The sequence below is a fragment of the Oryza glaberrima genome, chromosome 12 (genome assembly GCF_000147395.1).
Source record: "Oryza glaberrima chromosome 12, OglaRS2, whole genome shotgun sequence".
NCBI lineage: Eukaryota > Viridiplantae > Streptophyta > Magnoliopsida > Poales > Poaceae > Oryza > Oryza glaberrima.
The window spans coordinates 57,403-71,353 of record NC_068337.1 but is presented as its reverse complement, the minus strand read 5'-3'; the positions used below and the strand labels follow the sequence as shown (position 1 = coordinate 71,353).

At 49.0% G+C, this 13,951-nt stretch overlaps 3 protein-coding genes across 5 annotated transcripts; 2 read left to right on the top strand and 1 right to left on the bottom strand.

Annotated features, from left to right (window-relative positions):
* The first annotated feature begins 1,847 nt into the window (after window positions 1-1,847).
* LOC127756863 (caffeoylshikimate esterase-like) lies at window positions 1,848-3,467 on the top strand. The gene is made up of 2 exons (XM_052282247.1): window positions 1,848-2,481; window positions 2,777-3,467. The coding sequence occupies exons 1-2, from the start codon at window positions 2,044-2,046 to the stop codon at window positions 3,332-3,334; spliced, it is 996 nt and encodes a 331-aa protein (XP_052138207.1). The 5' UTR covers window positions 1,848-2,043; the 3' UTR covers window positions 3,335-3,467.
* A 4,285-nt stretch (window positions 3,468-7,752) lies between these two features.
* On the top strand, window positions 7,753-11,010 carry LOC127757308 (uncharacterized). The gene is made up of 2 exons (XM_052282811.1): window positions 7,753-8,628; window positions 9,032-11,010. The coding sequence occupies exons 1-2, from the start codon at window positions 7,753-7,755 to the stop codon at window positions 10,703-10,705; spliced, it is 2,550 nt and encodes an 849-aa protein (XP_052138771.1). The 3' UTR covers window positions 10,706-11,010.
* A 96-nt stretch (window positions 11,011-11,106) lies between these two features.
* On the bottom strand, window positions 11,107-13,943 carry LOC127757260 (THO complex subunit 4A-like). Of its 3 annotated transcripts, none has more exons than XM_052282748.1 (5): window positions 13,683-13,943; window positions 13,503-13,601; window positions 13,045-13,113; window positions 12,768-12,952; window positions 11,107-11,736 (listed from the first exon to the last, which is right to left on the bottom strand). In XM_052282748.1, the coding sequence occupies exons 1-5, from the start codon at window positions 13,830-13,832 to the stop codon at window positions 11,544-11,546; spliced, it is 696 nt and encodes a 231-aa protein (XP_052138708.1). In that variant the 5' UTR covers window positions 13,833-13,943; the 3' UTR covers window positions 11,107-11,543. The 3 variants fall into 3 exon arrangements, with proteins under 3 accessions (XP_052138708.1, XP_052138709.1, XP_052138710.1); XM_052282749.1 differs by having other exon boundaries at window positions 11,107-11,721; XM_052282750.1 differs by having other exon boundaries at window positions 11,107-11,709.
* Window positions 13,944-13,951: the final 8 nt, after the last annotated feature.

Sequence of the window (13,951 nt, the reverse complement as noted above, 5' to 3'; positions counted from 1 at the left end):
CAAGCCACACTGGCGTCACTACGCGTTTGACCATGACCTTGAGCACTGTCGCGCTGTCGTCAGTGCCGCGCTCAGCCTTGAGCCCAACTCAACTCTCGACCTTAGTCCAAATAGCTCTGGTGCCTCACTTAAGTCGAGCTCGACCGACAGCTTCATGCTACACTGCATCTTGAGCCCACCTAGCATCCGATGAGGGAATAAAGAGAGTGAGAGAGCACAAAGAGGAGAGAGGGAGCTGTAGGTCTGAGAACAGCCCCAAGGTGAAACTTTTGTAAATTTTCCTGGTCCAATATGAAAATGTAGATATACCCCTGGTCCAAGCTGAAAGAGTGGTAAAAAATAGTGACCCAATATGCAGTTTACTCTAAAAATATTTAGTTCATTAATAGAGTAGTTTAGAAATCTTATTGTCTCTACCATTGTAGGAGGATAGTCTATAGTAATATTAATTAATATAGAGAGCTTATATTAAACTCTACATTTGTACATGCCCTTAACCATACAATCCATTGAGCCATCGGACGGACCCCTCTTGTGTGTGCTCGTGATACTATTGTGCGGTTGGAAGAACGAGACGTGGATTTGATTTTCTGTTGTGGAAGATACGTATCAACCATATACAGGCCGGCGGGCGATCGATGTTGATAGGCAGGTATAGTAGAAAGTTTAAGTATAGAGACGTGTCATAAATGAATGCATGAGAGATGCATCAAGCAGTCTGATGTATGCTATATTGTCTTAAGACTCATCTTAGACATGGTTGCATACTAGTACACCAAATAATATATGTTTTTTTTCTTCTTATAGATTTTTCTTTTAAATTATTTATCCGATTTATAATCCGATTACACCATTGTGTTTATTGCAATTAAATCTTTACAACAAGATCTTACATGACTATATTTTGATAAAAGAAATATATATGTTGTAAATTACTTTTATTATATATGTAAGTTACTTTTATCATATATATAAATTACTTTTCGATTTGATTAAATTACTTATTATACAATCATAATGTTGTGAGTTGTTTATTTTATTATCTTTTTTAGTCAATTCCATATTTTGTACTGATTAAATTTAATTTTTAGATAGACTCACGTTTTTACCTTCATAATGGAACTACTTTTAATGTCATGACAAAGTTACTTCCTTTTTGTCTTAAGTTACTTCTATAATATATGTAAATTACTTTTAAGTTTTCCTGAAATTACTTTTACATGTCTAAAAAGTAATTTAGTGAAATCTAAAAGTAATTTAGATATACTATAAAAGTAATTTGTAATTTTTCATCAAAATATAATCATGTGAGATCTTGTTGTAAAGATTTAATTCTTACAAACACAACCGCGTGTAATCGGATCATAAATCGGATGAATAGTTTAAGAGAAAATTTTATTTAAAACATAGGTGATAGAAATATATTTTCTACTTACTTGATGGGGACTAGTACTACAGTTAAGACATCTAGGTAGGGTATCTCGTTAGCACTAAAACGAGAGGCCTCTTGATTTAGATTTTGCATATACTATAATACGTCCGTCCTATAGTTTTGTGGAGTATAGATTGTTTCTGTATGTAATGTAATTTTCTGAGGGCCAAATTAAGTTAATTAAGGAAGTAAGAAGAAGAAATACCAATAAAGAGCGAGATCGATAATATATAGAAGTCGTTGATTAATTTGAGGGAATTATATATGGATCGGTCGTCGCCCCCAAAACGTACGTGTCCACATGTTGCACGCGACGTGTTACGTGCACGTTCTAAAACGATCAATTAATTAATTGATTATCCGCGCGCGCGCGGGCGGGTTCAACGAAGGATTGTAGATTATTATAATTACTCTGTTTCAAATTCGTTGTTCAATCCTCGGCTCGGCCGTGGCTGCTAGCTGCCTGCCTTTAAATTCTTCCTTCCTTCCTTGGTAGTGCTTCTGCCCTCTACAGCTGCATCTGCTAATTAAGTTGCTAAGCCAGGTGCAGGTCCAGGTGGTGCCGTGGTGGTAGTAGCAGTAGTAGCCAGGGCAGGAATATCTATCGATCGATGAGCAGCAGCGGCGGCGATGGGGGTGGGTACGATTACTCGGAGGATTGGGTGGTGAATTCGCGAGGGATGCGGCTCTTCACCTGCGCGTGGATTCCCAAGGAGAGCAGTAGAGGCGTGGTTTGCCTGTGCCATGGGTACGCGGTGGAGTGCAGCGTGACGATGCGCGGCACGGCGGAGCGGCTGGCCAGATCGGGCTACGCCGTCCACGGCATCGACTACGAGGGCCACGGCCACTCCGACGGCCTCCAGGGCTACGTCCCCGACCTCGACGCCCTCGTTCGCGACTGCGACTCCTTCTTCTCCACCGCCACCGCCTCCTTCCCCCGCCGCAGATTCCTCCTCGGCGAGTCCATGGGCGGCGCCGTCGCCCTTCTTCTCCACCGCTTGCGCCCCGACTTCTGGACCGGCGCCATTCTCGTCGCCCCCATGTGCAAGGTCCGTTCAACTCCATCTTAACCTTTGACTCTGACTTTTCCTTTTTCTTTTTGCCCGCCACATGCATGCCATCCACGAATCATTCAGTCTACATATGCGTCCCCAAGATTAGATTAGATATTTAGATTATACTACATAACAGAACAGGCTGTCTCTTTCTCATTTTCTAAGCTACCTACCGGCCGGCCACTTTCAGATTATTATCTTCTTTTAACGCAACGCAAGGAAACGTTTCTGACTGCCTCAAATATCATGGATGCATGTGGTTGAATACTAGTAAAATGCGTGGTTGCAGATCGCGGAGGAGATGCGGCCGCACCCGATGGTGGTGCGCGTGCTGAAGGTGATGACAAGCATCATACCGACGTGGCGGGTGGTGCCGACGAATGACGTGATCGACCTGGCATACAGGATGCAGGGGAAGCGAGACGAGATCCGAGGGAACCCACTGTGCTACAAGGGCAGGCCCCGCCTCAAGACCGCGTACGAGCTGCTCCGCGTCAGCATCCTCATCGAGTCCACCATCCTCCCCCAAGTCTCCCTCCCCTTCCTCATCCTCCACGGTGCCGCCGACCGGGTCACCGACCCCTCCATCAGCGACCTCCTCTACCGCTCCGCCTCCACCACCGACAAGACCTTCCACCTCTACACCGGCATGTGGCACGCCCTCACCTCCGGCGAGCTCCCTCACAACATCGATGCCGTCTTCCGCGACATCATCGACTGGCTCCACCACAGGACATCCCCCACCTCCGCTTCACATGTGCAGGACCACGACTTAAGTATATCTTTCGAGGCGGAGCGCAAGGCCAAACACGACGACACCATCCATTGCGGCAAGCAAACATCATAGTGATCACCTACCTACTGTATAATATGGCTAGCTAGCTGCTATACCTACTAGCATGTATGTCTTTACTATACTACATATATCCTTTTAAAAAAATATATAATGCTATTGACTTTTAGACTTAGTTTTGTTTGATCATTGTCCCACATGTTGGTCAAATTGAGCCAAAGTTTCTTGATTAAGGTTTTGCCTAGCTACACTCTATATGCCTTGTCATACTTACGATAAAGTAAGCCACCAACCAGCTAGACCTTAAGCTAGTTAAGGTCCTAAATTTAAAAATGGAAAAAGTACGAATTACCCCCTGAACTATCGCGGTCGACCGAATTATCCACCTAAACCCGAAAACCAGACATTACTCACCCCGAACTTTCAATACAGGACGAATTACCCACCTCGACCCAATCCGGAGCGGTTTTGTCCTGCTTGGCGTACGCATGGCAATCCAGTCAGCATTTTATTTATTAAAGAAAATGTGGGTCCCATCTGTCATACTCCTCTCCCCTCTTCCTCTCTCTCTCTCCTCTCTCTTCTCTCTCTCACGGGGCAGTGCACATGGGCGGGGAGGTGCGCGGCGGCGCGAGGACGGGCGGCGGTGGGCTAGAGCAGGCGCCGCGTCGGCACCTGTGGCCGGTGGTGGAGGGCTTTGCTAGGTGGCGGCTGCATGCCGCAGAGGCCAAGTTGGGGCAGAACACGGCACTACTACGAAAACCATCTTTCGTGGCGGCCATTTTGGGTTTCCGCTGGCGAAAATCGCAGCCGCCACAAAGCAAAGGCTAGTGAAAATGTTGATCTTCGCCAGCGGTTATTTACCGTCAGCCAAAACGCATCTTCGCTAGCGGCCGAGAAAGGAACGCCCGCCAGCAAAGAGAACTCTTTGCTGGCGGTAGCCTTAGGACGGCCGCCAGAGAAGACATGTCTTTGCTGGCGGCGGACTTAACGCAACCGCCAGTAAAGAAGTATCTCCGCTTGCGGTAGCCTTAGGTCGGCCACCAGCGAAGATAATTCTTTGCTCGTGGCTCATAGTATTTTAGGCCACGTGGCACGCTAGGAAAAATGAACTAAGGCTTCTGTGGATGGACACGTGGCCCGACAGTGAAGATATGGACCGTCCTAGCTGGAGTTCGACGAACCGGTGCGGGAAACGGAGGCGGGAGCGGCGAACTCTGGGAGATAGCCAGAGTTGTCGGGAGTCGTTGTCGCGAGATGAGGAGGGTGTGCGTGGTGAATGGGTGCTCACCTGGATGCGGCGGAAGCAGACGACGGTGGCGCCCCCTACTCAGCTCACGGGGATGGAGATCGGCGCAGCCTACTCAGCCCACCGCTAGCCTCGGCTCCTCGCCCGCCGTCAGCCTCGGCTCCTCGCCCATCGCTTGCAGCCGCCTCCGCCCCCGGTAGCCGCCTCCGCCGCGCCCTCCGCCCGCCAGTTGCCTCTGCCCCCGCCCGCCGTCGGCAGCCGCCTCCGTCGCTGCCCGCAACCCGCCAGCCGCCGGCACCCGCCTCCGCCCCCACCCACCCCAGCCTGGCTCCTTGCCCATCGCCCGCCAGCCGCCTCTTCTTTTCACATCGAGAGAGAGAGGGAGAGGGAGGGCAGAGAAGGAGAGAAAAAAATAAAGCACTGACAGGTGGGCCCCACCGATTTTTATTTGTTTTTGCTGACTGTATCGTCACATGTGTGCCATGTAGGATAAAAACTGCTTCGAATTGAGTTAGGGTGGTAATTCGTCCAGTTTTAAGAGTTTGGGGTGTCAAATGTCCGGTATTGTAGTTTAGGGGGTAAATCGTACTACCGCAATAGTTCCGGGGAGGAGGGGTAATTCGTACTTTTTCCTTTTAAAATTAACACCCTTTTTCCATACTAGGTGGATAAACTAACAGGCTGGCCTAACACTATATGGGTTCTTTTTGTACTGCTAATGAAATGGGTTGTGTTGTGCTAGCCCATGACCCGTGGTCGGAGCCTAGGCATGGCCTAGTAAGAAGACGGGTTGTGTCGTGCTAGCATGGGTCTATTTTAGGCACATGGGCCAGAAGGGACCATTAGTCCATTAGCCTTATATATGGCTCAAACAGTTCAAAAAAGAAAAGAAAAAGAAAAAAGTGCTCGCACAGACAGTCGGAGATGACTAGGGTTAAGGACTAGGGTTAAGGTCCGGTTAGGATATGCTCTGCTTCCTCCTGCATATGTCGCCGTTGCCACCTACGTGCTTAACAGTCTCCTACATGCTCTGTGGCCTCTTCCTCCTCGTTAGTGACCACACCGCCTCTTCCTCCTTGTTAATGACTATGTTGGCCTCCACGCTCATCGCCAATAAGCTCCTCGTGCTCCACTCCTACACCAATGGCTGATGCTACATCGCCATCTCTTATCTTTGCTCGGTCATCAGTGCTTGAGACCGTCGGTTGATGCCGTGCGGTGCCAACACGTTAGGCGTTGGGATGGTCCATGGACAAACGGATTGGGTAGTGCTCGAACAGTGCTCGTATTTATAACTAATTGTTTTTTAAACAGTTAAGCTGGATTGAAATTAAAAGAGTTCATATGTATATACCTAAGCGATTAGTGCATGATAAATAATGAATAGTCTATAACTCTAAGACCCTCTTTGTTTAGGCTTACAAGCCAACTTATAAGATAAAAAGTCTAAGCTTAAACAAACAAGCAGCTTATTCGTTTAACTTTTTTTAAGCCATAAGTCACTCTAATACTATTAAGCCAAAAGTTAGGTTAGAGAAGTTTTTTTTTTTGCTTATGTGAGGTAGATGTATGACTCCACCATTAAACTTAGGACATTAAATCCCCCGGCTTATAAATCATATATATAAGCCAATAAGTTGACTTAAAAGTCTAAGCCAATAAGGCTAAGCCTAAACAAAGATGGCCCAAACACGCTGCAAATTAAATTGCGATGAGATTAGCAGAGCTAGCCACAATTAACATGTCTATGGGATTTGCACTAAAAGTGTGGAGCTAGCATTTTGTGTGCAAGTTGCACTATGGTAACAAAACTAGCAGCTGCTCGTATATATGTGTGTGGGTGTGTGTAAAATTCATGGAATCGATGCTCGATCGATCGATAAATAGCTTTAACCAACTTTTGTTCTAGGTATGCCGGCCAACATGCGTGCAAAAATATATGTAGTGCAGATGATGCAGGCGCCGCGCCCGAGCGCAGTGGAAGAAATTAGGTACGTACCAACTAATTGGACATTCACAAAGCATGCCTGCCCCTTCCATGCACTTGAAGGGCCAAAGTAAGCTGCCTATACGTACGTACGTGCGATCGATCGATGCTGTCCATGCCGTTCCGGCTGCAGCTAGGGCCATCCGTCACCGATCGACCGTAACGTACGTACTACTTGCAGGGGTACTACACCACGCACTACTGCTGCACGTACGGCTAGCTAGGATATATAGTGGAACATTCAGTAGATCGATATTGCTCGGTCACTTTTCTCACCGTGAGATTGTGATCACTATACTACAGAGCACGCCGAGGGATCGGGGAGAGATGACGACTGACTCTGTGAGCTAGGGGACTGAGATGATACTTGAGTATTTTTTTATTGACCCTTAAAAATGCTGTAATTAAGCAGGTCTAGCGCTAGCTCTTCAATTAACCTTGCAAGATTTGATAATTAATGCATGGTGGAGTATGACTGTGCGAGATGCATATATACCATTTCAACCTTTCATGCCCTCCTGCGGCCGTGCATTGATCCTCAGGAGTCAGAGATGCATGGTCTCTTACAATGTTCCAGTGGTCTTCTTGTTTGGATTATACTCCATTGATCGGCGATCTTTTCGCCGCATCGCAGTTGTGCACTACACTATAATACCATATATGTATGTATCGCGCATGACCTGCTGCTAGCATCCACACGTACGTTTCTTTTCTTTTCTTTCCGTGCGCGTCCAGGTGGAAGGCACTGCACGGTTAATTTCCTTGTAATTCATACACTACACAAAATAAAGTATACGGAGATGACCGATCGACATCAATATGGATGCATGCATACATGTCATAGAGGATCGATGAGCTCAGCTAGCTAGCTCCAAAAGCAGTGGAGTGGCAAGAGTGGCCACTAATTATGGTTGAAAGAAACAAACTCCTACTTTACTCTTGTTAATTTATTTATATACGCTGCGGGCTGATTTCCATTTTACTATTTATAAATTGATTTGGAGCACAGATCGATACGTGCTTAGACCTAACAGTAACAGGTCGATCGATAAGATATATGGCATGCAGTTGCAGATGACGCGAGCGAGCTGAGCACCTCCTATATATATGTAGGATGCATTGCATGCATGGGTCAATAACTAATAAGCCAGACAAGCCAAGCGATCAAAGCACGGCGTATACATACATACGGAGTATACATTGTACGTATAACTAAAATAGCTAGAATCAGAAAGAATGCCACCGTCGTCGGCGGCCAAGACCGGCGGCGCCGTCCATGACCATAAACCAATTATCATGCCGCCCGAGTCGGAGAGGCAGATCAATAATCTTCCAGACGTACTGCAGCCCCGCCGGCGGTGGCGGTCCTCGCTCGCCACGGGCTTCCGCTCGGCCCTGGCCTGCACCATCGTCGGCGTGGCCTCCATCTACGCTCCGCTCGTCATCCGCCGCCACCTCACCTTCCCGGCCTTCTCTTACGTGGTCACCGTCATCGTAGTCACCGACGCCACGCTGGGAAGCTCCCTGCGCGGCGCCCTCAGCGCGGTCCACGCCACGGCCATGGGCGCTGTTCCATCGGTGCTGCCACTCTGGCTGGCGCACCGCACCGGCGCCGGGGAGTCGGTGCTGGCGACGACGGCGGTGGTGGCGCTGAGCACGTTGGCGGTGGCGGTGGCGGGGTCGACGGGGGCGGTGGCGAAGCGGATCGCGCTGGGGCAGATCATCATCATATACGTGGCGAGGTTCAGGGAGGAGAGAATGCGGTCGGAGGCGGTGCTGCTGCATCCGGCAAACGTGGTGGCGTGCACGGCGCTCGGGGTGGCGGCGGCGCTGCTGGGGGTGCTGCTCCCCTGCCCGAGGCTGGCCACGCGCGACGCCACGGACAAGAGGCTCGCCTACTTGGAGGTGGCGGCGGAGAGGGTCAGGCTGCTGGCCGACGCCTTCCACTTGATCTCCAGCGACGAGGCTGCAGGTGATGATGAGGAGGAGAGAGCATCATCTTGTCGTTGCCGCAGACGGCGGCGGCAGTGCGTGGCCGCGTGCATCATGTCGCAGGCCGACCGAGCAGCCTCCGCCGGCGCCCTCCTCCTCCGCCGCATAAGCTCCGCACAAGTATGTACACTATACGCGTGCAGCAAATCAGTATACTCCAGATAGTAGATGCATGCGTGCAGATGGCCGGCCCGATCGAAGAAGAGTCGTCGGAATCTAGTAGTGCTAATTAGTTACATATGAGATATGATGATCGAGTAATACTATATGAGGAGATCTTACCCCATGGCCCTTGCCGAAAAGAGATGCGAGTCACACTAGCTAGTTAGTGAGTGGACGCACTAGAAATCTAGAATGAATTGAATCCACTAGAAGCCAAGGAATCCGGCGCAGTAAAGCAAGCGTCAGCAACCGCACTAGCTAGGATACCGGTACCCAGCTAGTAGGATTAATTACAGGTTAATTATACTAAAATTAATTAGTATTAACTAAGTAACTATATGCATATGCCATTATATTGCAGGGTGACTTGCAGTGGGAGCGAATGCCGGCGCTGCTGAAACGGTGGTGCAGCAGCAGGTGGGATGACGACGACGAACAAGCTTGTGCGCGGCTGCACGAGTTGATCGAGATGCCTCTGCGAGGGATGGAGATGGCCTGCACCCACATGCTGCAGCAGCCATGTTGGCCTAACACTAACACTAACACTATCAGCAGCATCTGCACGACACCAACATGGCTGCAGCACGCTACCGACCATGTACGCCTCGCTTTGCTCACAAAACGCATTCCGGCCAGCTGCAGCAACACAGGCACAGGCAGCATGGAGATGGCCAAACTAGCGCCGGTCTCTGTTGGTGCTCTGGAGCAGCAGCAGCAGCTGGCTCCTTTCCTCTTCCTCTTATGCTTGGATCTCCTCCAAGGATCTCATCCGGCGCCCCAACGTCCACCTAAGCTGCTGCTGTCTGTGTCTGCACACTCAGACGCTGCTGCCTCCCAAGTGAAGGTGATCCCAGCAGCAACAACAAAAGACGACGATGAAGAGCAACCGGAGCAGACGAGGAAGAAGAAACACCAGTGCCCTCGGCAAACGACAAGAAGCACCATGAGGAGGAGGCTGGTGGCCGCGGCCAAGTGCAGCTTCTCGCTGGGCCTCGCCGTCCTGCTCGGCCTGCTCTTCAGCAGCGACCACGGCTTCTGGTCGGGGCTCATCGTGGCCACCACCATGGCCACCGGCCGCGAGTGGACCTGGGCTCTCGCCATCGCGCGTGCTCACGGCACCGCCCTCGGATCCGTATATGGCGCGCTGGCCTGCCTTGTCATCGATCGCATGGAGCTGCGCTTCCTCGCCCTGCTCCCCTGGCTCATCCTCACTGCCGGCTTCCTCAAGCGCAGTCGTGCCTACGGCCCCGCTGGCGCTGGGGGTGTAGCAGCTGCGGTGTCTGGCATCATCATCGTTGGCCGCCGCTACGACGAGCCGCCCATGGCCTTCACCGTCGCACGCCTGGTGGAGACCTTCATAGGCCTCGCCTGCATCATCGTGGCCGACCTCGTCTTCCAGCCCGCCGCCAGGCCGTCCACCAAGGCCACGGCACAGCTCGACCGCTGCCTCGCCGCACTCAAAGGCTGCTTCAGTCGGGGACGACAGACGACGACCAAAGTGAAGGTGAAGGCGGTGCAGGAGCAGGTGGCCCTGCTGGAGAGATGCGTGGCAGAGGCTGCCGGCGAGCCCCATTTCCCGTGGTCGCCGCCGTTCCCGGCGAGCTGCTACCACAAGGTGGCGGGGAGCCTTGGCAGGATGGCGCAGCTGCTCTACCTCTACACACAGGCGCATCCAACTCCAATACCAGCAGCAGACGAGGATGCAACGCAGCGCTTCCACTGCCTCGTCTCCGCATCCCTGGAGCGAAGCGCCGACCTACTCCTCCAACTCGGTCGTATCAGCAGCAGCAGAGACGAGGAGGACCTGGAGGCCGGCATCCGGGTCAGCAGCGGCAGTGACACCTGTTGCTGTGACGACGAGGAGGCACCAGAGATGCTGGTGCGGTCGTTCCTGTCACAGCAGCAGCAGCAGCAGCAAGATCAAGGAGCAGCATTAGCATTGGCTTCCATTGGGTTCTGCATGGGAGAGATGGCCAAGGAGGCCCTGCAGCTGGAGGCCTACATGCTCGACCTCATAGTACTCCTCTCTCATTAGCATCTACTGTACATCTCTATTCTGCTTGTCTACTACAGCACATAATCAATTCAATCTTCTTGCCAGACCGCCAGCTGCATGCCTTTGCTTGTGCGTCCATCAACCCACACTAGCTAAAAGTTCAAAGTTGGGCTACCTCCGTGTTACATATTATAAGATGCTTTAATTTTTTTTTCTAAGTCAAACTTTTATAATTTTGACCTAGTTTGTAGAAAAAACATAGCAATATTTTCAACACCAAATAAACATACTATCACAAACATATTTAATGTTAGATTTAATGGAACTAATTTAGTGTTGAAAAATTTACTATATGTTTCTATAAACTTGATCAAATTTATAGAAGTTTTACTTGAAAAAGAAAATCAAAACGTCTTGTAGAATGAAACAGAGGGAGTAACTAACAAGAAACAGCAGAAGCTGCACCAAAAATAAAACACAGCAATGCACATCGCGCACATACAGGCTAGCTAGCGCTGCCAAGTGCCAACGACATCGAGCGCACTTCAACCCGTAATCTCTTTGAAAATATATCTGAAACATCTCCATTCCGATCCCTTCTACACCTCACACAAACTAGCGCTATATGTAGTAGAACACCAACCTTCTACACCTCAAACATGCTGGTTGGATGCAAATGGAGCTAGCTTCTATCCCACCAGGTTAAGCGTAACCATTCCCTGCTCAAAATTACGACACCATCTAAACAGAGTATGCATATGTTGGTCTGCATCTATCCCTACAAAATACTAACAAGGAGACCAAGGAAGGCCTACTAGTTTGTCCCCCTGTCTCTACCTAATGCAATCAAGGCAAGGCAACAAAGCGTGAGGGTCATCTAGCTCATTTGCATTCCTTCCGCATGGTACTTGTCCAAGTCAGCATCCAGGTCTTCAGCAGAAACCTTCCGACTCCCACGGTCTCCCCTCCCTCGCCCACGACCCACATGACCCCGACCACGCCCACCAAATCCGCCCCTGCCCCGAGGCCATCCTCTTCCACCCCTGCCAGGTCCACTGAAAATTTCAGCACTGGACATGTTTTACTCAGAATCTTCCTGACACACTAGGCTTAAAAAAACACAGTGCAAATTCTGTTGATTCATAATATCATATAACAAAACAATTTTAAATGGTTCCCTGGAAAAGTAAACAGTCTCACTCCACATTTGATAGACACTGTAATAGGGCCAGGGCATACTATCTGCAGGTAACATTGAGGCAAGAAACAAGGTTTCCAGGTGATTCTTAATAAATACAAGGGATACATGTCTCAGGTGATCCTGTCCTGCTTGGACTTTCAAGGCAGTCTAGTGGCACTGTATCCAAGGTTCAAAATATCCCCTAGTTTCGGCAAAATTTGGTTATCTTAAATTCAAGACTACCTAAGAAGAAGACCTGGCTAGTTACTTCAGGATTTATAGGTAATTCAAGTAATTTAACAAACAAACCATATTGCAAGATCTAACGCAGATTGGTGGTATGTGTCTATCATGCTGAATGCGAGCTCACAAGTTTGAGTCCTAGGAGAACCTACTTCGTCTAAAATTTTCTATATTTCCATCAGATCTTGGCATAAACTCTGATTTTGTCTCAAAAGTACGGCAAGATTTTCCAAGAAGAACCGCTTTTGAAGTTCAGTCTTGTCAGAACCCCATTGTACAAACTTTACTGGTGACCGGGGAAGCTCTGTCTGGCAGACATTATCAGCTGGTACTTATTTGTGCAGATAATAATCAAACTATGTACTACTGACTATGCCTACAGAGCAGAGCAGGTTTATCTTAGGCCCTCATTGGCACAGCTCAGGATCCAAGATTTCTAGAAGTTGGGTATTCCTAGCTTCACAAATTCATGGATCTACGATTACATTGATAACATTTAGTTAAATCATTTTTTTTCACATTTTGGATGAATTTCAAAATTTTAAACCACTATAATTTATCATACAAACTTCAAATCTACTGTCTGGAGCTGTGCCAAACAAGGTCTTAGCAGTTAATTTTGAGAGTTAATTGTTTCATGGGGAGAGAAAAACAATGCTGTATATGGAAGCTACTAACCTTTTGGGAGGAAAATCGAAGTATCCAGCTCGTGCAGCGAAACCAAAAAAAGCAGGTGGTGGTGGCTCAATATTTATACCAATGAGCTCAAGTTTCATAGGTTTGCCATCCAGCTGCACATTGTTGTACCTCTTAACAGCAGCCAGGGCGTCAGATTTTCTGGAAAATACAACCTCTGCAGTTCCCTGGCAAAACAGGGTATGAATAATGAGCATTTTAACATAAAAAGAGCGACACATATTAAGTAAAAGAAAAAAGAAAGGTGGGGGTTTGGAACCTTGGATCTTCCACTCTTGTCATAGTTAATAGAGTAACGCTTGACATCGCCAACCTCAGAGAAGAGTTCCTGAGTAAAGTAAGCAGCAAATTGTAGAGCAATTTAGTGAGAATGAGACAATAAATAAATTGTGAAAAAGGTTAATGAGTGCTCTAAATGTCTGAAAACATACAAAGCTGAGGCTTGTAGGTGGGCTTAAGAGTATAATAATGAAGAAAGCTGTGGTTTTCCTTTCCATAAGAAAAGGGTTCAGTTGTGAGTGTGTGTAGGGGTGTACCCTAAATAATAAGCAAAATTGGTTTGGTGAAATGAAAAGATGGGGGGAGTTGAGGAATATAAAGATGACAATTCAATAAGAGTAAAGGTAAATGCAACTATCCAGGTACGGTGAGTTGAGATTATAGTAATTTTTTTGGGAGAAAAAAAGAAAAAGAAAAAGGAGGAGCGGGTGGTGGTACCTTGATGTCCTCGTTGGAGACGGCGTAGTCGAGGTTGGAGATGTAGAGCTTGGTGCCGGTCTCGACGGGCGTCGGGTGGGCGTAGGCCGTGGGCGGCGCCTAGGCAGAAACCCTAGTGAGTAGATGGTGGTCGTCGGGTCGGGCGAGAAATCAAGAAAAAGAAAGGAAGAGAAACAATACCTGAAAGGTGATGGCGTGATCGGGAAAGGCAGCGGCGCGGGTGGCGGCGCGGGAGTGGAAGCAGCGGGCAGAGGACGCTGGACGGGAGCGGCGCTTGTACTTGTTGGTGATGAGGTCGTCGAGGGACATGTCCAGCGAGTCCGCCGCCATCTTCTTGGTGTTGCGGCGGCGGCGGCGGCGGCGGTGGAAGGTGGAGTTGCTTTCTCTTCCTTGTTTGGGTTGGGTGCGGACTGGGGAAGACGAGACCGGAGTGGAGTCAACATGGGCTG